The 24,255-nt window shown below is 46.4% G+C and overlaps 1 protein-coding gene across 1 annotated transcript; it reads right to left on the bottom strand.

Annotated features, from left to right (window-relative positions):
• Positions 1-3,880: 3,880 nt before the first annotated feature.
• LOC104505388 lies at positions 3,881-18,113 on the bottom strand (the record flags this gene model as incomplete). The annotated part of the gene is made up of 12 exons (XM_010162041.1): positions 17,947-18,113; positions 17,797-17,855; positions 17,570-17,662; positions 15,820-15,947; positions 14,358-14,504; positions 12,889-12,960; positions 11,767-11,934; positions 11,578-11,674; positions 10,517-10,734; positions 9,130-9,283; positions 6,007-6,139; positions 3,881-3,941 (listed from the first exon to the last, which is right to left on the bottom strand). Coding segments are annotated over exons 1-12 (1,359 nt in total), but the record flags the coding sequence as incomplete, so codon positions are not given.
• Between the last annotated feature and the right edge of the window lie 6,142 nt (positions 18,114-24,255).

Here is a 24,255-nt window from a genome sequence, read left to right as displayed (position 1 = left end):
GTACAACCAGAGTGATTCCTGAAAACCTAATCCAAGAAAGAGTTTAAGCCTCCTGTAGGGCTGAAAACTGGAATCTAGGACATGAGTTAGGTACTGAAGTTCCACCTACAGCACCTGAGAGGGGGGTGTAATCTCAGGAGAATCCAGATGCAGAGCAATATGCCATGCAGTAGCGTGGCTGGATTGTGGCTTGGGAAACACACCCTGGAAGCTGAACAATGGATGCCCAAACCTGGCAGACTTGTGTGACTGTAAAAAACATCATCTGCCACAAACAGCAACTGAGACAGGAGAAGGCAAGCAAGGATGTGGAATTTCTCTGGTTTGTGTGGGAACGTGGGAACCTGAAGTGCATGTGGAGCTGGAATGCAGTTCTGTCTCGTCTCCCCCCTTTCCCTCCCAATGTGCTGAGGAGAGAAAGGTCTCCCCATCTGCTGGGTGGTGAGTGGGTGGGTATGGAACACTGCTAGACTCCTTCCTGCCTTCCCAGGGCAAAAGGGAAAGATCTGGGATATCCCGCTTGCTGCAGAGGAGTTTACCTGACTCTGCTCTGCAGGACTGCAGAGCCGGCGAGCCTTGGTGACACAGCACCAGACCCGATGCTCATCTGCGTGGACCTAGACAGTGTCCCGTGGGCACTGGGAAAAGAGCTGGCATCCGGTCATCGTTACTTAACCTTCATCCCAACCTCCAGGTATCGGAAGGACTGCTTTTTAGGTTAACAGAAAGTTAACCTAAACTGATGAGTTTGTTACGGTGAACATTAAAAATGGGGAATGGCTTTCTTGGAAAATGTGTGGGAGCAGGAAAGCTTGCTTGGCTCTGCAGTGTCAGCTCCGGACAGCAGAGTGCACTGCTCGTACAGCGGAGGGGAAGGTATCTCCCAGGCTGCTCCCGAGGGGGGTCTTGGGATCCCAGCACCCTCCCGTTCCTTTTACAGAACGTGAAAGGGTTCCCTCTTCGCTGCTGGACACCTGCTCGTGCTGCAGGCGCCTCTTCCCTTACAGCGTGGGCATGTCCTGAGAGCGATGACAGGCAGTCATCGGGCCGCTTTGTCCTTGCTCTAGAAAATAGTTGAGAGAAGCACGTTTTCTCTGGGCACAGAAAACAAAACGCCAGGTAAGTTGTCCTTTTTACCCATCTTCTCCCATTTTGTAGCGTTAGCCTTTTCCAGGCAGGGGCAGGCAAGAGGAAAGTGCGGAACTAACGTATTTCCACAACTCTCGGGTCGATGCGGTGTTACAGACAAAAATCTGCGTTAATGGGAAAACCAAGAGTATGCCGTTGTGTTGCATGGGGGAGAGGCCCTCAGCAGCTCTTTGAAGCCGGCATTGGTACACCAGGTAGTTGCTGCTGCACGTTAGCAGGGAGATGTGCAGGGTGCGCTAGAGGAGTGTGCGCCCTTCTAGTGGAAGGTGTCCCTGCCCATGGCAGGGGGGCTGGAACTAGATGGTCTTTCAGGTCCCTTCCAACCCAAACCGTTCTCTGATTCTACGTTCTGCACTTATGTTCCCTTGTACGTATTTTTATTTAACTTTTCAGACTGGCAGTTTGCGTTCGCATCAGCGGATTGGCAGTCACGACATGAAATATTACAAGAAACAGCCGTAATCAGGGCTGGAATAATTTTAGTGATCTCCAAGTCCATATTCCAACAGCTGGGAGAAACAAGAAGTGTTATTTTGCAGCCTTGGGTTATTCTGTGGTAAGTTTTCTTTTGTAGCCACTTCAGAGGTTATGTTAACGAATCCTATTGGCAGACGCTGACACTTCCCAGTGCGGTGGTGCCGTCCTGAGTTTCACTGTCTGGTCTTCTCACTTCCAGCAGGATAGTTCTGGTGGTCACTGGAAGAGGTAGCTCCTGTCTGTAGTTGCATCGTTTAGAATGCAGCCAGCACAGCAGAGCCTTCAGCTGCTGTTGGAGACACACGCACACACAGAGGGTGAAGTGAGGGGTGAGCCTGGAGCACACAGCTGAATAGTGTCTCCCAGGGCAGATGAAGCTATAGAGCAAACCCTATCAGTTTGAAGGATTTGGACCTTTCAGAAGAATCTGGAATATGGCAGTGATCCTAAAATTTTGGCTGCATTTTCTTTCAGGCTGGGGGCAGTCCAGTTGAAAACCTGTTGAAATAAGACCTGGTTCCAAAACTGCCTGCTGCAGCCCAGCTCCAACATGCCCTGCTCTACTGCTGGCATCTTCTCCAGAGCCATGCCACCTGTGCTTGGCTTGGAAGGGAGCTCTCCTTCTTCCCTCTCTTACGGGCTCAAGCTCAGACTGGGAGACTGCAAACCCTCCCTAATTCCTGTCCCAGAACTGATGGTTCTAAGGTCTGGAAGGCTATGCATTGCTTGTGCCACAAAGCACGGTGACCTCTGGGTGAGTACATGGGGCCTGGCCTTACCAAATTCAGTTTACATGCGTCATCTTAGATCCGAATCACCAATCCAGACTGGTCCAGCAATTACGTAGCCCTGGAGGTTGGCTGAACAGTGACCTGGAAAGGCTTGAGAATGAGAGAGAGTGTAGTTTTTAAAGAATACATACATGCTGCGTGTTAAGTGCTAGTGTACACAAGTATGAACTAAAGGTAATGTTCACAGTCTGTATTCGAGGCATATCAGATGCCAAAACTAGAGATCCTAAATCCCTTTAAAGCATCAGGTCAGGAGTGCTTTGCAATGGCTCTTTCTCCTGAACACCTACCCTTCCTCTCCCTGCTTGAGCTGGGCTGTCCTCTGCAGGGGCGGCCAGGTGGAATGTTGGTAGGAGAGCATGCTGCCACCCAACAGTGCACGTACACCTGAGAAGAAGAAGAAGTACCACTTGGTCCATACCGAATCCCGCTTTGGAGCATCCTTTTGTCTTTTGTCTGCCTTTTGCAGAACGTACAGCTGATGAGACTTTGGGCTTGTCTCAACACTTGCGTGCAGCACCTTCTAGCTGAACCTGCCTTGAATTTCAAATTTGGTGCCAAAGAAGCCCTCAGGCAGTTTGGTAACTGAGAGGCTGAGACAGGAGGAGGTAAAACCTCACGAGCTGCGGTGAGGCTATGTATCAAAGCTTGGCAGAAACTCAATCTGGTGCTAGACGCAGCTGCGCGCTGAGGAAGCAGTGCAAGCCAGAATTGCATCATGTTCATTTCTAGCAAGTTCATGGGTTGAACTGCTTAGGAAAGGCCTCGTCAAAAAATTACGTGGTTACTTAAACTGCCCAGGCAGGGATGCTGCCATGGCTCATATCGGTACATGTGTTACACTCCACTCAGCCGGGTGCACTAGGAGCAAAGCACCCACAGGTGACTGTCCTGGGGTTTTCTTTGCCCTGCTTAGACCTGTTAGAGGAGGAAAGAACCTCAGAAGTGTAAGAGCAAACCCACATGTCTCTGCTTCCCTGCCCTTTGGGCTGACATCTGAAGGGATGGTTGACTGGCTGGGACAGATGGGAGGGCAACAGAGCTGAACTTCATGTGGATATTATAACATGTAAGTTGACTTTCCTGTTCTAGACCTTTTGAGCTGAAGTGCTATGAATCTGATCCTATAAAAAGTCAGAAACACCATATAAAAATCATATTTACATACCAAACTCTTTTGTTTACTCCAGCTAGTCCAGTCTGAAGTCACTAAAACTGTTGCAGAACAGATTTGAGGAGAGAACTAAATCAAAGCTGTGCACAGGGCGGGCTACTTGGGTTGTGTGTGGGCTAGGCCTGAAGTCTGTGAGGTGTTTTAAGTCATCTATTTTTCAAATGGTCTTAAGAAGTTCTGAGGATAGGGTCCGTGGGTGGGAGGTGGGACTTTCACTTAATCTTACCTTTTCCAGGCGATGTGCCAGGGTCCTTACTGCTAGCCTTTTAAAATGAGGAGGGTGTCTCACCCTGGCGCTAACAGCTACTGGACAGAACTCTGCAACGTACTCGCTGCCGTTAATCTCACACCTGTGTGAGAGAACAGATTGACACATCTAGAAGAAATTAGGGCTTTGCTGATGAGCGCATTGGTCATTCAGTAACTACTTGCCCGTCCACGGTGATGTTCCATCTTGGGGTGCTGTTGAAGTCAAGAGACCTGGTTACCCAGCAGTTTTCCAGGTATAACTCAGCGTGGGGGCTCCCGTCTTTCAGCTCCACCTCGAGAAACACAGGCTCCTCGGGTTGCTTGAGTATTGCCATGTTGGGCTCGTAGAATTCCACAAAAGATTCATCTTGAGAAAATGTCAGGGTATTTTGTTATTGTTTGGCTTTATTTGAATTAAAACATGTTTGGAAATTTTTTTTATTTTCTTAGGAGGAGACTTACCTTTGGACACTCTTGAAACTACATTCAGGGCTTGTCTTACCCTTCTGTGTGCTGCAGAAAAGGAAATGTCAGTGAGGTTCTTTGGTAGGAAGCAGGGCACGTCTTAACAAGGGAACTTACAGCTGAATCAGAGAAGTTTAAAAATGGAGGAAGAGAATTGCCTACCTGCAACATTTGATCTTGGCACCATCGTACCGGAGCCAAAGGGAGGTGATGTGGATGGATCACTACCAAAGGCACCTAGCACTAGGGTCTCTTTTGCTCGATAGTAGCACAAGACTGTTAGTCTATAGTAGGAGAAAGGGTAACTTTTGTGTTCACCTTTACTTTCCGGCAGCTGTACCGAAGTGAGCAGGGTCAGCGAGCAGTAGCTCCTACCTGTAGTCTGGATCTCTTGTGATTGTCGGTATGCTCTGTCCTGGAAGAGTCTCTTTCTCATAAGAAATTTCATTTTCATAAATAATGTGATCACCTTCAAACTGTGCATATGGGAAACTCATTAAAATTTGAATCTTCTCAGGAGCTGGGGCAGGGGAACAAGAGAGAAAATGCAGGAGAGACAGAGGCTTCCAACAGACATATCTGCTCTGGCCATGGGCTTACCCTTACTGAAGTGCCACAGGCAGTGACGTGGAACTTGAAGAAGGCATGTTCTTCATTATACTCTCTAGGCTTGCAAGAGCTATCCCTTAGCTTGGTTTTACTCATATCAATGGCAGGAACTGTCTTCATTGGAGCAGATACCAGTACGGTACCATCTGGGTGGCATACTGAGAAAAGCCACAGAGTTGGTTATAAACTCAAGGAAAGAATCACAGATCTTTTTATTGCTTGATCAGTTGTATAACTTACTTATAAATGCTGAGGAATTAAAACTGCAGGTAACGGAGAATATCTGTAAGGTCTCCACAGTTTTCACTTTCCTTAGGGCAACGTCAAACCTTGCTTGAATTTTCTGAAAGGACACTTCCTGTGGAGGAGGTGATGGAAGAGGTCTCCTGTTAGGGCACGTGATCCATATGTACAAGGTTCTGCTCTTTAGCTTGTGCCACTTGAATACTAACAAGTCACAAGAGTTAACTCATTGTGATTAAGGATTAAGACTTGAGCCTGATGTAACATGGGGGCAGAAGTTTTCTTGTATGAATTAATTGGTGACTGTCACAGAGATAATTTTTGACAGATTATTGTAGAATTGTTCGGATGTTTATAACAGCATCAATTTTACCCTGTTATGTCTTAACATTTCTACAAAACGTTCCTTTAAAAGAGCTGTTTTCATAAAAGCTATATTGAAATATTGTTTCTGGCTCAGTGCAGATGGGACATTTTGCCTCATCTTACTAAAAATACTAAGGATCTTGTTTTTGACGACTTGGTACATATCTTTTAGAGACAATTTAGCACTGCAGATTACATAAAACATGGCATTACCAGAAGGGGCCATGTCTGATATCTCCTGTCCTACTTGCACTGCCTTAGAGTCCTTCTCTCTGGAGGTTTTCCAACATGTGTAATTTTCCAATATGTGTAATAACTACAGCACTACAGACTGTGACTGTAGGACTGTGGCTGCACGTGCAGACAGTCCTGCAGGCTTTACGGAAGGTGTTGCTGTGCAGTTCATGTACCTCATAGATAACCCCCACTGCAAACAGGGGTATTTGCAAGATGAGGTGTGTGGAATTGGTAGCTGCGAGGTACCCGTTGGTAAGCGCAATGTGCCGGTTCAGGAGCTTGTTACCAAGATACAGGTTCCAGTACTGGTGCAAGCCAAAAGTAGGGATGGCTAGATACAGGTTTTCTTCATCACAGTAACCAGCTGCTTCTGGTAATTCTGCGGGAAGAATGTGGGATGAAGAGTTAGCAGTGAAGGAAGGCTTGAGTGATGCTGCTCTTACGTGCATACAGGCATCATCTGTGGGGCTTTGGCTGTGCTGTGGGTGGAGCAGCTCACAATCGGTGGGATGAGGAATCCTCATGCTTTGGCAGTGGCCTGCCAGCTTGCCTACAGGACTACTCCCTGTTTCAGCAAGGCAAGCTGAGCTACGTATGTAAATATATGTTTTTGGTCAGCCTTCCTTGGGTTGAACCCAGAGCTATTTCAAAGATAAAACAGGACAGTGAGGAAGGAGCCTCTGTCACCTTCATGGCATCCAAAATATATGAATTTTGAGAAAATACCTGTCAGACCTCCTGACTGCTTCAATAACCTGCTAAGTACAGCTCTTAGTGGATGATGGTCTCCTTACAGAAATACTGTCTTTGGAGTTCACAGCAATTTGAGTCGGTTGAGTTCTGCCCTGGACACAGAGACTGAATTGCATTTGAGGACAAACTGAAACTCGTAGCAATGTCTGAAAGCTTTGCCAGTAGATGTATGTTCAAGTTATGAGGCATCTTGTTCGCTGAGTTTGCGAGCCAACTTGTTCTACACACTACTTCTATTACGCGCAGTGTCTCGAGGGCAGGCTGTCTTGCCAGTATGCAGAAGAGCTGCCATCAGAAAAGCGGCAAGCTGGCGGTGTTACCAATAATGAACTATTGAAGGGTGGGGTTTTCGCAAAAAGCGCTCACCCTCAGCCTGATGCTGCTCTCACTGAATTAAATGAAAGCCTGATCCACGCTGTTGACGCACGCCAGTTAATGCCCAGGGAAAGCTTACCGATATCAGCAATCACACACTCCACCTCTGCCGGGTGATAATAGAGTGTCATCTCCGGACCCACGCTTAGGGTGTAGTTAAGGAGAAGGGTATATTTTGTTTCATTTCTGTTCACATACTGGAAGAGAGAGAAGTGTAAGGCTGCAGTAACAATGGCTTCCAGCGCAGACAGGCATGTGTATCCTGAGCAGCACTAAATAATTATTCCAACACCCTCCCCTCCCCTGCAGATAGCTAAGTCTCCAAAAGCATCGCTTCAGCTGGCCTAAAGCAATTCAGAACTCTGGACTGGATTCAACAGCTCTTCCAGCCAAACGTGAATGTGGATAATGTAGTGCCTGTTCAGAAGATGGAGGCAGAAGTGAACACAGTGGGGTTTCCTCTGTAGCCCACGGGTGAAAGAGCGCGCAGAGGGAGATCCAGGTCCAAATGCTTATTCTTCTTTACTCGGAGTGTGGGCTGAACCCAGGAGAGTAAGTAATTGGTAAGACAGAAGGTGTGAGGAGATGCTACGAGAGATCCCTCTAAGTATCCACATTTACTAAAAGTGCTCCCAAAGCAAAAACTGCTGTTCTACCTGAAAGGAATGCTCCTGAAAAATTTTGGCTGGCTTTTATCCTTAATGCAATTTAACTGTGGTTTGACTGCAGCCTGAAAACTGTTTGCACAAGTCCTTATCCTGTGTGTTCACAATGTTGTTCCTTGTAACAGAAAATAACATCGCAGCTCTGCATGATTTGGTTGAAGCAGTGGTAGAGGACTTGCCGTTACGCATCCTCTGACTGAAATGAGAGGTTGAACTCCCCCTGTGAGTTTATAATTTTACAAATGTTTAGATTACAAATGGTCTGAAGCTTAACAAAATTACACTTAGAATACCCTGCGCCTGCCTGTACATGCTCGCGCGGCGCGTGGCCTGTGCTAGCGGTCCAGTGGCTCTGCAGAAACGGTAGGTTCAGGAATTACTGGATGTTGGCAACTGGTATTTTCAGGATTGCCGTAACTGATTTATTTTTCCAAGGCACTCCTGTTTCAAGGGACAGCATTTAATAGAGATTTGACAAACCTCTTCCTGACGGGCGTGCGCTCTGCCATGTTGACAGAGACTAAAGGAATTTGTGTTACGTACCACCTAGTCACACTCGATCCTACGTTCTGAAAAGGGACTACCCTACCTCCTCCACACAGCTCTGAAGTGACCTGCTGTGTCTTACCTCTTTTAGAACATACGGATCATCAAAAGAGACTTCCAGGATAAATCCTTTCATTCTATTAGAAAAGGGAGTTTCATAAACCTTAAACCCGTGGCGCTGTGCTTCCCTCAGGGTAAATGGCACATTTCCTATTGCAATTGCCACCAGAGAGACATCGGGAAGAAAGTGTCCAAATGCAACATTAAATAGCCTTTCCTCTGGCAGAGTATCTGTAGGGAGAGAACATCACATTACTGCTGATGTGGATCAAGTAACGAAGACGGTTGGGGTGGCCTCCCATTCAAATTCCAGGAAACTTAGCCAACAGCCCTCTCTTTAATGGCTCTGATTAATGAGTGTTTGTGTTCTAGTCAGATCTGAAATGCTCTGAGTGCATGAGAATTGCTTCAAGCTGCAGGAGATTAATACCAAATACATACAGCTTCGTAGAAAGTGAGTTCAGTAACTTTCTAGAGGTGCACTAAGATGTGCAATGACTTTCCTGTAAAGAAATCTAGAATCTAGTTCAGCCACGTAAAATACGGAAAAACTATCATAATGCATGCTAAGAGATGGCTTTATCTTTTTATATCAGTTATCCAGACAGCTCCAAAGATGCTTAGTGTCTTAATGCATTGTGATAATTGCACAGCACAACAACTTTATTCTAGGGTCCCAGCACTCGCTGGAAAAATCTGGATGTTAGTGTGAAAGAAATGTTTACATTCTTATCAGAAATGTATAGTTTTCATTTAATCCCATAATGACAGGTGATAAATGCTACATCCGTCAAGGCTAAAGGTTTGAGTTTTTTTCATACTACCTTGAATCTTGACTTTGGCTAGTAATTTTGAAGAGGGAGTTGAGAACATTCTGGTGAATATAGGTGTGTGGCAGAGGTCAAACGGAGCAATGTGTAACACAGGAAAAGCAGGAGGTTGGTAAAAGTCAATGAGAGGAATGACTTACTGTTGATAACAGTTGGTATTTGTGGCATGAAAGGGGTGGTGACGGGTTTGACGACAGTATACTTTGTGGTTTGCCAATCTGCATCTGTCCACGTGTGCTCCAAAAACAAGTCAATACTGTAAATGACTCCATATACACCTCCAAACACGGAGCTCTAGGAGGTAAAATTTGTGATTAAGTCTTAATTCTCAATAGAGGAATGACTGAATATGGTTAAAATTCTTACATTAGAAAGAGAAAATTGTATTCTCGTAGAATTTGGGATGGATTTTGCTAGGGGAAATTGTTTATTTGTTTGTTTGGCCCGTTTGTCTGGTCCATGTTTGGCTCAGATACTGCTGAGATTCTCAGTAAGCAAGTTCTAGGTTTGGGGGGTGTCGTCCTTAAATTTAGTAAGTAACTATATTTGCATTTACTTTTTTACAATCCCTGATTACCAGTCATGTCTCTCATTCTGCCCCAGTTTACTCTGAAAGTTTGTCAGTGCTTCCAGCAGTTCTTAAGACCAGGAAGAGACATGTAAGTGTCCACTGATACCCAAAAAAGTGAACTTCTGAAGGGGATAAGTCAAAATCACACCGATGTCATCTTCGCAAATGGAACTGGTAAAGAGCCTTGTGAGAACATTGCCAGCTCCTTTTGAAGTGTTGAAGGTCAGGTTGGATGGAGTTTTGAGGAATCTGATTTAGTGCAAGATGTCCTTGTCCATGCAAGAGCCTTGTGAGAACATTGCCAGGTCCTTTTGAAGTGTTCAAGGTCAGGTTGGATGGAGTTTTGAGGAATCTGATTTAGTGCAAGATGTCCTTGTCCATGCCTGGGGGGTTGGACTAGATGATCTTTAAAGGTGCCTTCCAACCCAAACCATTCTGTTATGTTCTACTGAACATCTCTTTCAACATTGCTGCTGTACCTGTCAATTATAGATTGACAAGGAATATACTATGTCCAAAGCAGGTGGCAGCACCCAGGCTACCTGCTGGGAATCTGTCCCATGCTAACTTAATGCTGTCTGCATGGAAATTGTCTGGGAAATTAGTCCTTCACCCAGGCCAGCAGTTTACCAGGACTAGTTTCATAATAGAACAACATAGACAATTGAACTCCAGTGCATAGGAATCCCTTCACTCTCAGTTTAATAGTAGATCTTCAGACTATTAACAAAATATACCCTTGCTTCTATCATGTTTTGTAATCAGAGATACTTAGTTTGTGAGTAAGTGCTTTCAAAACACGGAGGAGCTTCTAGGTCTGCAAATATTTCTTATATCTAAGAATTTTAAGCAGCAGCTAATCACTATTTGGAATAATTTGGAAGGATCACAATTTAGAAACATCTTCTGTGGTGCAGGCCCTCAAATGTGTTAGTGTGTGACAAGCTCATACTAACCTTTAGCTTGCCTCCTTCTGCTCCAATAGGGATAGTTACTGTGATGTGTGTCTCGTTGTGCTCCAACAAGTAGTTCTTCTCCTCCGGGTTTACTATGACTCGATCATCGACTCCCATTAAAATGCTTTTAGACAGAAAGGTGGATTCTTGAGCCACTAACGTGGGGATAACGCTTGGCACAGTCCATGTTAGCGTAGTATCGGTGAAACTGATGCCATCTGTGGAGTTAGATGGACCGTGTAATTGGAGTTAGCAGTCACTCTTCTCCTGACTCCTTTTCACCAGGATGCCTTTAGAGCTTTCACTAATGAAACACCTTGTAGGACATTAGCCAGCTGATGGCTGTTTTGTCACAGAAATCCCGGCACTCGAAGCAGACTTCAATCACCAGCTTCAGGTAACTAATTAATTTATTCAGAAGAACCCACAGTCATGCTCCCAGCTACCTGGTCTGTTGTCCTTCTGGTCCCAGGAGTTTTACCTTACTGGCGAAAGGAGTGGGGCACAGAACCACTGCTTTGGACCTTCTCCTTGAAATATGGGCTTCAAGATCGTGGCAACTTAAAACCTCCTGCTTCCTCATAATTTGCTGAACATAAATACTGTTCTGTGAGAGACAGAAGGTGCAGCCACCACTGTTCTGCAAAAAGGCAGGCTAATTCTGCCTCTCCAGAGAAAAGGGCAAGGTGAGTCCCAAGGATGCCGAGCTGCATGCCCTGCATGGAGTTACATGACAGGGAAGAGCCAAGGCTGTAGGATTAGTCCAGGGGAGGCTCTCTGGCCCTTCTGCATCACTTTTACTTGTCTCCCGCTCCCTGCATCTAATGTAGGGATTTGAGAAACCGGAGACAAGGCACGACATTGCACTGGGAACACAAATAATGAAGCATCACAGCAGGAAACATGTTTGTCCAGGACTAAAGCCATGGACTCTTAGCTCATGTTGCTCCAAGAGCAGCTCGTAAACCTCTTCCCTCGCAGAGCAGGTCACAAGGAAGAGGGGAGACTATTTTCTACTAGCTCTTTAGGCAGTTATTCGTGAACAAGGAAGAAATCCTTACCAACAGGACAGGAGACAGTTGTGTCAATCAGCAAAAGCAGCCACCGCTGCCTGTACATTGAAGTGGAAGTGACCATGTTCATATTTACACCACTGACCTGTTGGGGTGCAGGCAGAAAAAGGTAACTGACGTTCTAGAGAGGCAGTGGAAACAGCAGAGTCTTGTGTCCAGTTGAGAGCAACAACTCACCGCGCTGACGTCGGACTCGTTGCTGTGATAGGGCGCACGGAGGTACACTCGGGACAGCGTGTTATTGAAGCTGTAGCCCAGTTTTGCTGCATCGCTTACTGTTATTGTCTTTCTCCCTGATGGAGAGACAAACATCAGTTGCCATAGCTGGTATGCAACATTTTGAGTCTGCAAGAGAGAGATGAGCTGCATCAGATCTAAGTCCACCAAAGTATCTTAAAAAGCTATGATATCGTAGCAACTATTTTCCTGTTAGAAGCTGGAGTGACTGGAGTGACACTGAATGCTACTAGTTCACCCCAGGCAAGAAATACCCTTGTTATATACGAGGATAAGGAATTCTGTAGCTCTTTAGGACATCTTTAGAGTCTTAGAGCAGCCCTGGAAGAAACTTAGACTGGTGGCCTTGAACAAGTCCCCTTGGACAACAAGCCCGTGCTGTGAATAAAATGATTGCCTTCATGTCTGTCGATCACTGGAGAAGTCCAGAGACTAAATGACAGACTACCTTTTACAGTATGTAGCCATACTGTGTCCAAGATAAGGAGAGAGGAATGTCTGTCCTGGTCTAGAGCACTCTCCTGAAATGATAACCATATGGGAGGATCGTCAAAAGGGAAAATGGGCACAAGGAGCAAGTGAGGCATGAGAAAAATAGGGCAAGCGTATATATTTCCCTCTAACACTTTCCAGCCTCAAATAATTTTCAGCTCAGGGACTCCTGAGCTATCTGTAACTTCTTTGTATTTTGTGTGTCTTACTGGATTTCTCTTCAGTCAACTTTTCCAGACTCTCCTTGAGATCAAGCAAGCTTTTAGCAGCCACAACATCTTTTGGCAAGGAGTTTGACTGATTCACTGCCCATTGTGTGAAGAACCACCTACCTTTGTTTGTCTTGCTCGGTTTCCACTAATGTAACAAGCATATGGCTCTGTTCTCCCACCTAAATGTCTTTTTGCAGTCTAGAGCAAAACTTGAAAACTTGAGAGGTTTTTCACTACTTGGCGGCATCTTTGCCATCTCCCTTTTTTTGACAGAGATGGAGCCATGCCCCAAGAATGACTCATGAGACTAGTGAGAAGAGGCAGGCTAGGAACAGTTAGGAAAGAGTTCCCTGCATACCTCTGGCAGTGCAGACATCCACGCCACGGTGTAGTCATTTGAAACTGCAGGGACGTCAGTCTTCACGGATACCTGGAGACACAGAGGAAATTCTTTGGGAACAAGCAAATGTTCAGCATTCTCACAGGCATGGGGGGCAGAGAGAGGGCTTTCAGATTTCGTCTTCAATGTCTGTTGGGACTTAACAATTTACATTCACTGGGCGTAATTAAAGCGTTTCCGAAAGGGTTCTTGATGGTGGTAATTAATGGCCTTAAAATGTGAGTTAAAGCCGTGGCATTTAGAATCATAGAATGGTTAGGGTTGGAAGGGACCTTAAAGATCGTCTGGTTCCAACCCCCATTTACGGTGGTGCATGTACAGCAGAGGGAATACTTTGTGTGCAACTGGGTAAATCAAAAGTCCAGTTTCATATCTGGTAACGTGTAAACTAGATCCCACTCTGGATACTTTCAGGGACACCTACGTCTCTCCACTGGAGGTATATGGAAACAAGCTTTAACAGGACTGTTTCCCTCTTCCCATGCAGGCTGAACACCTGAAAATGGAGGATCCCCAATATCTAAGGTAGATGCTACGGTGTAAATCTTGGCAGCCTGTGCTGCAGTGAGGTGAGAGCTGGACACTGAGCTGGGAGTCAGTTTGCCTCAGACACCTGTACCACGGTTTAAGTGTGTTGCAACATCTCTCCTATGATGAAAGGCTGAGAGAGTTGGGCTTGTTCAGCCTGGAGAAGAGAAGGTTCCAGGGAGACCTTATTGCAGCCTTCCAGTACCTGAAGGGGCTACAAGGAAGCTGGGCGGGACTTTTTACAAGGGCCTGTAGTGACAGGACAAGGGGTAACAGGTTTAAATTGAAAGCGGAGAGGTTTAGATTAGATATCAGGAAGAAATTCTTCACGGAGGGGGTGGTGAGGCACTGGGACAGGTTGCCCAGAGAAGCTGTGGATGCCCCATCCCTGGAAGTGTTCAAGGCCATGCTGGATGAGGCTTTGAGCCCCCTGGTCTAGTGGAAGGTGTCCCTGCCCATGGCAGGGGGGGTGGAACTAGATGGTCTTTAAGGTCCCTTCCAACCCAAACCATTCTATGATTCTATGTCCTGGGAGTTGTGTGATGCACCAGGGGTGGAGCTCATCCAACTCTAGGTGTTATGATGTCAAATATAAGGATGATATTCTCAGAGATGCTGCAGCACTTTATAACATAAAGGTATTCTCATGAGCTAAACAGGTTGGCCTGCCTGGCTGCAGATTTCCTTGCAGTGGCTTGGCTTACACCTTCTGTACAGTTAACTGAATTTCACTGCACTCAAAATATCTGAGACATGTAAATGAGTTACTCATAACCATTTATAGTTACACCCTCCGCTGAATATCAGCGGGTCGCTACTATGTCTGTTACGTAGCATAAAAATTTGCTTCTGACGGGAATTAGTGGACGTGGCTTTGCCTTCATAGGGAAAGCTTTTACCTCCATGTAGTTTTCTTCACACACAATTTCTCTTGCAGCCCAGGGAGAGTAGGAGCAGTACATAGGGTAGGTGTAGGTCACAGCTGCCCGCATGCTTGAAAATGAGGAGACCTTGATGTTCACAGTCAGTGAAAACAGCTCATCTGCCTGGGAAGAAAAACAGGCAATTCAGCAGGTAGTGTGGAAGGTCCTAGTGTCCTGTTTCTGAGTGTTTTATAATGACGGGAACAGGCTGAGAGTTGTAGTGACAGTTCCTCCAGCATACCACCCTGTGTGAAGTGGTTTGTGTGCAGGGGCTTTCTGAGCCAGAGGCCTTGCCTGGGTACTTACGGCCTTTGCCTCGGGTCACATCTCGGCATCATTGCCACAGTATGAAGGAGTCAGGGAAAGACCTGATCTGCCTTACCATGTGGTTCACCTTCCTCCCACTCATGACTGTGATGTGCCTCCTCATGGAGAGAAGTACTGGAGCTTTTCAGTTGGATGTAGGTCATTCAGATCTACCTTAGAAATGCTGTTTTGTGTCTATCTTAACTAGCTTCAGTAAGAGCTCCTTTTGGTCTTTCAGCTCTCCAGGAGCCACAGACGAAGCCACGGACTGTTCTTCTATCTGACATGGATGTGTATTTTTCTACAGAAAAACGCAAAACCTTTCCAGAGAAATTTCCAGTCTAGAAATCCTGGTCATTGCCCAGCACACTGTACACCCCCCGTTCTTGTTAGCATAACCTCTGCCCATAATGTTTTTTCTGTGGGGCTTCCAGGACCAACCAGACTAAACACGGACAAGCAATGAAGTTTCTAGTGTGATATGTTCTGTTTCTAGGTACATTTAATCTCAACATTTAGAAATTAGAAATCCAGGCTACGCTTTTACACGTATTTTAGGAAGGGGTGAATCACCTTCCGGAGATGCCTGTTTCTCTCCATTGACTATTGTGGAAGCGTAAACAACTAGTTTAGACTAGACATTATCTTTTAGATGGCTAAAGTTACGTGAGACAAATCTGGGTCTAATAGATGTGTGTGTGATCTACGTTCCTAGGCATGTGTTAACAGGCACATTACCACACAAATTAAGCCAGGAAATGATCTGCCAGAATCACACTGCAAATGTTGCTTTTTCAAGCAGATGCCTACTTCTTTCCAGAGAGGCTTTCAAGAAACTCTCTGTCAAATCAGCAGCTACAAGGATATGCTTGAGAACTGGCAGCTTGTCAGCAGCATTAGGCTGAGTGTCATTCCATGGAGAGAGGAAATCCCATGTCAGTCACACTGAACAAACCTCAAACTGGAGAGCCATTGCCTATTCATTTCTACACACCATCAACACAAACTCCTTGAGTTCAGTACTTCTCGAGTTCTCAAAACATGCCATTAGAATGCCATATAATATCTCAATGTTGTCTTCTTGGAGAGGATGTACTGTCTGAGTTGTTTTCAAGCCCATCTCTGGTCTTACCTCGTTGGCCACATGACAGCCAAGCACCGATGCACGGAAGATGGGGTTGCCCCACACGTCTTCTGACAGGACATAGCCACAGCGAGATGCTAGTTTCTCATCCAGCAGAACGGGGCCAGCGTAAGGATCTACAGAAAAAGCAGTGATGTGTGGGATGGAAAGCTCAGGGCAAGTCAGGGGTCAGAGTGGTGCTGCGGCCCCCTCTGGCATCTCTCCTCTCAAAGAAGGTTTGGGTGCTCTCCAGTGGCGTGTGCTGTTAAGGAGCTGGCAAAGCTCTCCAGATATGTGTTAAAGCTCACCCACATTATGTTCACTTTAAAGCCCGTTTCTTTGTGTCCAGAAGCTTCTGCCACAGCCACCTTGAAGTATTATTATGGAGAGTTTCTCTGAGGCATCACATATTTTTCTCCCTCCCTGATTTTACTCTCTAGAAAATAGTGGTGGGCTATTAAACTCATTAGTTTCTAAAAATCCTCAAGTTGTCATAATCTGTTGCTCACTCTGGTCAAAGGATGCAGTCACGGACCTTTTTTGGATGGGTAGTTCTACAGATCGGTCCGGTTTGCTGCTCATCTCTGCTTGGCAAGGCACTGCGTGCTGTTAAACCTATGGGGGAGCCAAGTAACAGGCACGATGGGAGCTGGCTACACTCAGCTCTTGATCCTGGTAGTTAATAAGATCATATTTTGTTAATTATCTGCCCTCTGATTAAGGAACTATTTTAGTCTTGGGTTAGACACAAGAATCTGTACAAATAGATAGGGTTTAACTAGCTGCCATTGTAATTTCTAGATTTGTCTGTCATCTTTATATGTTAAACAGTACTAATAACTGCTGTTTCAGTAGATGTATTCTTGCAGCCAGGATAGACTAAGGAGATAAGTGGGAAGAATTTTGGAAGAAGAGGGAATAGCTTTTATGAGACCAACTGATAGAGCTGGAAGAAACAAACAACCTTTTTGTGCCTGAAGGCTGGTCTGTTTTTTCCAGCAATATCAGTTGCTCTCATAAATGCTATCACTTCTCCCCACACCCTTGCTGTACTTGGCTTTTTCAGTTCTGCCTCCAAATCAATTGAAAAAACCCAAAACCCAGAAGAAAAGTGGACTGATCTCAACAGAAAGAAATCTGGTTTAGGGGGAAATCACATGCTTTTTTCAATCTGATGCGAACATTTTCTGGTTTTCATTTTGGTTAAGTAGATTTTTGTTTTCCTCAGCAAAATGGAAACCCTTTGTTCTGTCTGAAATAGGGTTTTTAACTGCCACTGTGGTGTTAAATAAAAAGGATACTAAAAAACCCCAATCCTTTAATTGCTGCAGCACTCATTGAGAGTGTGTTTTCTGTGTATTACTCAGCCCACGCTGCCTTGCACTGTCCAGGATACATTCAAGCTGCAATGTCACCTTTGTTTTCCTCGCTAGACATGTGTAAGGGGTCAGCAGAATAAAGAATAAAAGTTAAATATCAGTCCTTCTTCCTCAGCCATCCTTCCTCCTTCCCCCAGCAAGTTAGTTGTAAGGGGCAAGGGGGAGTGTGACTGTAGACACAAGCTGTACTCATCTGTAATGACACTGGCCAAATCGACATGTGAGAGGCCAGGTCTAGGTGGCAAGGATGTTCTGCAAGTTCTCTGGGGTCAGTTACCAGTTATTGCATAGATGCCAGCAGCATCCAGATCACAGACACTGTGAGCGCTTAGGTGATTCCCCAGCCTTCATGGTACTCAGGGCAGCCACTTGTGACTCACCATAGATTTCCAGCTGGAAGAACTTTCCCTGGAGCAAGAGTTTATTCAGTTTCATCCAGAAAATCCTGGAGCGGCAACTGCTCTCTACAAAACCTGGTGGGAGCACATATATAGGAGATGAGCCAGTGGGACTGGAGGGTAGAGAAGAGGCACATCTTGTTACAAGCAAAATAACCGGGTTCTCATCTTTGCCTCTCCCCACTACCCTTTTGTCATGTTTCACCAACCTGGGGGAGCCATCTGCCTCCCTTGTCCCACCCAGAACAGCAGGCAAAGCAGCCAGATCCTGCAGGATATGAACAAATGATGGGGTGAACAGGGAAAAAAAAAAAGATCAAGATAGAAAATGAATGTGGCAGCAATCGAAGTCTCATTACCTGCATAGCGAGTCACCCACAGCCTCCATCTGCCCCCAGAGACCTGTGCATGGGCAGCAAAGTCCTTCTCCCTGTGAATCAAGGCTGACCCAGCTGCGGAGAGGGAACTTGGTCAGACCCAGGAGGAAAGGTATAGCTGACCTTTTACAACAGGGGTTGTGCTGTCTTCTCCAAACCTTGCGTGTGACTCAGGAGAAGCCCGTGGCTTCTGGCGTGGAAGGACGCCTGGGCTGACTCCTGCAGTGGCCTCCAACGTTATCTGAGCTCCTGGCAGTGGGAGGCAGCTTTCCTCTCGCTGGGAGGGCAGAGCACCCTCCTGCCAGGTATGTGCAAGGTCAGCTGCTGCTGAGCCTCATTTTAATGAGTGCAGCAGAGGGTGCTCAGTGCTTTCCATCAGCCCCTGGGAAGTACGCTCATTCCTTACAAGACACTTGGGTAGTATTGGCTTCAGGTCTTAAAAGCACATGAAACATTTCCCCTGAGGTATTTTAATTGGGTCTACACAGGAAATACATTTTTGTTTCTGTGAAATGTCCCAGTGACCCAGCCATGCCAGAGATAACAGCAGTTCTCTGGCAGCTATGCGTTTTGCTTTTGTGGATCCAGTGAGGTTGCCCTTTGATTTGTTTGATTATCGGGGAGTGTTTTGGTGAAAACATCTTGTTTTTAGAAGTGCTCTGGTATCTCTGGATCAGTCAGACCATGTGTGGGTCTGTAAATGGCCAAACATATTGCCTGAGAAGAGAAAGTCATTGCGCCTGGTGGAAGCCAGGGCTCTGGGAGTGCAAGTGCCCTGGGAGGCAGAAAGGCTAAGAGGTTTGGTGAGCTAAAAACGCAGCTCGTGTCCATGGGTGAGCTACGGTGGGGTGAGAAGTACTGGACATTTAGGTTGACATTTTAGCCATTGAAACCCAGGGCTCAATCTTCTACTGGTCCCCATTTTGGGGCGTTACCCAACCGTTCTTACCTTACTTTGGTTCACCTGCGTGAGCAGAGCCGTGCTGTAGAAATGAGATTGTTTTTACAGTATGCTTCACACCACTTCAGGACAAACAAAAGCCACTGGGCACATCCGCTCACAGGACACAGTGCAATTGGTGTAATTTCCTCCTCTGTCCCCCTCTTTCAGGGGAGCTCTGCAGTTACAGCAGAACCCACCCCACTGCCCTGCCAGACACACTCACACAGCAGGGAGCTGGTGGCACGCTTGTGAGTGCTCTGGAGCGGAGCCCCGGGGATTTAGCAATCTCCTAATTAATGTCCTTTGGCCACAAGACCCTTTCTCGTTCAGCGGGAGCAGAAATCCAACTTCTGCAACAAACTTCTCATGAGCCCACGCAGGACTCGCCGCATGATCCTGGCCTGCCTTAACTCTGCGTCCCCGGACTCGGAGTGACTCTTCATTGAATCCAGCTGGGGCTGGAATTCGGCTGGAAATGGCGGTACTCAGATACCACAGTGATGAGTGTGGTGTAACAATGAGATTTTGAATTTTGAGTGAAAACTTCAGTATATTTGGATAACAAACGGTTCCAATTTTGATAAGCCACTTCCGAGAGCCATGTAGCATCTCTCCGAGATACTGAGAGTCAAGGTCTGAGGGAGCCATGTTTGGGAGAGCATGATTGAAATTTATTAATGAACAGCCAACCTTCAGGACAGGTACACAACTGCAATTAGCTGCCTTCTTTGCACAAGCAGTGAGGAGATGGATTTCCAGATCTTTGGACAACTCGGAGCATCGCGATTACTCTGTTTCTGGCATTCATTGTGGTTGTAAATGTGGCAGAAACGACGTTGGATGCGACATAGCAATTGTGGTCAGTGTGCGATAGCCAGCTCTTGGCCTCGCAGTCAACCAAGCAAAGCAAAGCAAGTCCAGGTCAAATGCTTTTGGCTTCCAGGGATCGCTTAAGAGCTGTGGAGAGCATTGTTAGCACTGGGCGGCTGGAAGCATCGGCTGCTTGTGGTCCCTAAAGTCCCTCTGGTACTCATTATAAAGGTAGGGAGGATAACCTTGTGCATTCCAGGTTATGATGTTTGTCTACTCAGTTTTCCTTGCTGTTTTGGCTGCATAAGGGCACCCATCTTAATGTTCTTGTAAGGTAATCAAGAGCTGCTGTTTCAACGTTGAGGTGATGGCATTCTGTGGTGGATAAGATGATTCATGGCTTGGGTTCATTCGAGCTGAAAGGTACCGTATGAATGTCATGTTTTGGTTTCTCTTTTTTTTCCTGCATGGGTCTGGAACTGGGTTTTGTATTATATAATGTGATTGAAAGTTTAGAACCAGCCACTTGGAGCAGCACACATACAGCACCTCTCCCAGTGCGGCTTGCTCGTAGTGGTGGGAAAAGGCTCCAGCCCTTTGAGTCATGGTATTTGTCTTTCTGTTGTTCTGTGGTACTGAAATCCTCAGGTTACCTGAATGCTACAGAAAAAGACTTGTCCGGTTTTCTGTCCCAAGTCTTTTAATTATAACTTTATTTTTACAACTGGTTGAGATGCAAGAAAGTTTTGTTTGGGTTTCTTTTTTTTTCCCCACTAGGTCCCATGTGATGATCTTAAGTAAGCCTCACAGTTTGATATTTAGTTGGAGTGTGGCACCTATTATTGGACAAAAAAAACCAAAACCAAAAAACCTAGTGAACAATGGGAAAGGAAATAGGGTGAAGTCTGGTTTTAATATACTGAAAGCAGAGTCTTTGCTTATATGGCATTGGGAGAAGCCAAGATAAGGGATCCATGCCCTCCTTGTCTTTCTGCAGCTGCAGAACCAGCAATTCTAAAATAGAAGTAGAAATGGTAGTATGTCAGTATTTCTAAACCTAGAAATAGCTGCCTGAGCAGGTGACCTAAGATGTGACAACCAACTAGAGAGAGCCACTAGGAAATCTTCCGGAAGGAGATGCTTCTCTATGGGAAGAACTCTGCCTTGGAGTAGGCTGGGAATTAGATATCCAGGTTGTGGGACCAGTGGGTGAGAAACGGGAATGATGCTTTCTCTCTGATAAATGTTTTCTCGGGGAGTGTGTCTGTCAGACACAGAGAGGTGCAGGTGACCCCCACCTGCAGGGCAGCACTCCTGTTCTGGAAGGGGCTTGATCGCCTTAGCATGGAATGTACCTGAGCTCTGCTCCCACCTGCATGCACCAAGTGCTTGTAAATGCATTCAGCAGGTGTTTAAACCCCCAGAGGAAAATATCGTATAATGGTAATTCTGGTTTAGCTTCATACCGTACCACAAGATAATCTCATTGATGCAACTAAAATGCTCTGTCCATTTCCATATACACACATCATATTTTGGAGGGCTGAGGCCTTACTGTTGTGTGCAGATGGTGATGGAGAAAATATACCCTGTAAGGAACAACTATAGAATAATCAGCTGAAAGGGGCAATTTCTTTCTATCCCCATGGGCTAGTAGTTGGCTTCTGCCCTGGACTGTGAGGGTTTACATTCCTCATTTGTTATTATAAAACTATTATTGTTATTATTATTATTATTGTCTGTATAATGTGAGTTTAGAAAGTGTCCTTGTGTTTATGCCATTTTTATCTTTAAAATACACCACGCTCAAATTCATATGAGTTCCGAAACCCAACACTTGCTATCATTGCATGCCACTACATCGTTACAGTGGTGGGAAAAGCGCAAATAAGCTGATCTGTATAATGACGGGCTTTTAATTTTTTTTTAACGTGCTATTGGTGTTAATTTCTATGTGCCTGTAATGTTTGTGTTCACTGTAACCGAACAATAGAACTTTGTTTTTGTTCTTTGTGTAAATTAAAAACATCTGTTCTCTTTATACGAAAAGTTGTTTTTTAAAAGAAGCTGGTCTGATCTAACTAAATACCAATGCTGTGTCCACAATGAGTTACTATTAATATTTGGGAAAGGCAACCATCCAAAGCAAGTGTAATGTCAAATCACTGGCGGGAGTGCATATTTATTGCTCGAAGTGACAGATAAAAATGCAGAGGTTACAAAAACAAAATTCTTGCGGATGACTAATGATGCGTATGTATGCCCCCAATGCCCCATCACCACATTTGCAATTGGCAGGGTGTTCGCCGCCGCCTCCTGCTCCCCAGGATTAATCGACAAGAAGCTGGTAGCTTGGCACCCTCCCTGGATGAGCGACGCTGCTCCCACCTTCCCTCCGGCAGACCCTGCATGGAGTGACCCTTGGGGCGTGCTGGAATCTGATCCATCTAATTTGTCTGACTTTCCGCCCACCTCACTCTGGTATTTGACTGCATGGGTTTATTTTCCAGCAAAGCCGCGTGACTTTTTTCCCGCGCAGGTGGAGGAGGTGGAGCATCCACTGCGCGTCTCTGTAGTGCCTGCGATGCCTGTGTGATGGTCGTCTTCAGGGTTGTCTGTAAAGTCCTGGGATGAAGGAGTTGGCAGCCCAACACAGGAGTCTGTCGTCTTTCCCATGAGGAGCAGTCCTGCCTTCAGCAGCAGTATTCCTGAAGATGCTGGAGGCTGTTTCAGAGAAATAAATACACTACTTGTCATGAGCAATGGTGGCGGAATTGGTGTCCGAGAGGTCCATCAGTCTGCCTGCCCAGGTGGATATGTAGCCTTGTCATTAACACACTTAAGCACCTCAATGATGATGAAATTATCCTCTCAGACAGACATCTTGGGAAGGAAATACATCTAATTAACATTTCTTGGTAAGGGGCCTGATTCAAGCAAGCATCTCTGTTGAGTGCGGCAGTTAAGCCTTTGCTTGAATCTCATTTACCTCAGTAAGGTTTAAACACCAGAAATCCTGTCCAGGCCCTAGGATGCAGGGCCCAGTCCTGCTTCTCCCCTTCGTGTTACCTCCAGTGTGCTGTGCCAAGAGTGCTCAGTCTTTCACCGGCAAGAACCAAGGAAAAAAGCTTGGCTGTGTTAAAGAATTAGATATTTTGTTGATTTGCTTCTTGCAGTCGGTGCCACAGCAGATACTGACCTTTTAGCGGTGTGACTTCCCTGTTCCCTCTTAAGATACCCCATCCTAATGTGTCGTCCCCTCTCCCGTTCTCCTGCAGACAAGCCCTGTGCTCCTTGCTTTCCCATACCCTTGTCCCTGACTATCCCTAATTCACCTCCATCTCTTTCCACAGCCTATCTGCTCTCTCCACTGAGTAATGCTGTGTCCGCTCATCCCGCTCCCGACAGGTACCAGCACCGGTGCTGGATGCAGCCCCGCTGGCTACCTCCCATGGAGTTCAGCTTTCATCAGCACGTTGGTGGTGTTTCGCCTCCCTCTCAGACACCAACGGCCGCCTCCAAGATCCAGCTGAGCGCAGAACTTGCTGAGTCACATTTTCACCACAAAAACAGTCACGTGCTTCCCGAGAGTCGCGCAGTTATAGGCACGGCTTGGCCGGAGAGGAGCAGACAGCTCTCACCCTGAAGTGCATCCAGGAATGCTGGCAAGAAGTCACTTCTTATTTCCTATCTCGGGTTACCGCAACACGGGATAGGACTACAAAAGCTTGGAATCCTTGGCAAGCTGATGCTGTACATCTGTCTAAGATGACGGCCAGCGTGGACAACCGTGGGCTTCAGCCCATGACCAGTATGAAGCACTTTGTTCCTTGCTGAGCAGCTGTCATTAACAGTGATCTGTGAGGTTTCTTCCCCATTTCACTCGGTGCTTCGCACGGCTGCTCTCTGCTCTGGTGAGATCTCCACGCTTGCCTGCCTGGCTGCGGAGGTGATCTACCGCTCGGCCTCAGCGGATAATTGTTCTCGTTGTTTCACTGCTGGGGGCACCTGGGCTGTTTCCGTCACTGATGAGCTGCAGCCCCCCGCGTCCCCTTGGCCCGGGGCAGACGCAGGGATTGCACTTCTTTCATCCGCAAAAGGGGACCAGCGCTTGCTCCCTGGGGCGGTTAAAGGGATTGGCAGCGAGTGCTTGCGGGGTGACTCGAGAAGGGCAGTAACTCACCGGACTCGGCCTCCCTGGGAGTGGAGGTCTGCTTGGGAAGGTGGTCAGTGTCCCACGTTGCTGTCAGTCTATGTGGCCTTTCTATGGACAGAAATTGGTGGCATTTAGAGGAACGTGGCCTTCTCTGTGTTTCATGGGACCTGTCAGACTTCCCTCCTCACCAGGACCTGGCCCTCCTGCTGTCAGCACGGGCAAGGGGCAAAGCGGCCTGTGGCATCCTCTCTTGTTCCCTTGCTGGTTTGGTTGCTGTCAGAAACAACCGTGATGCCGATCGTCACCAGTTACCCAGGCTGAGCTCACGCATGGTACCGGTGTCACCTGCAGCCGTGACGTTTTTGTGCAGGGGTAGGAGAGC

The sequence above is a fragment of the Eurypyga helias genome, unplaced genomic scaffold (genome assembly GCF_000690775.1).
Source record: "Eurypyga helias isolate BGI_N326 unplaced genomic scaffold, ASM69077v1 scaffold20562, whole genome shotgun sequence".
In the NCBI taxonomy this organism is placed as follows: Eukaryota; Metazoa; Chordata; class Aves; order Eurypygiformes; family Eurypygidae; genus Eurypyga; species Eurypyga helias.
This window is presented reverse-complemented; position numbering and strand designations above follow the sequence as displayed.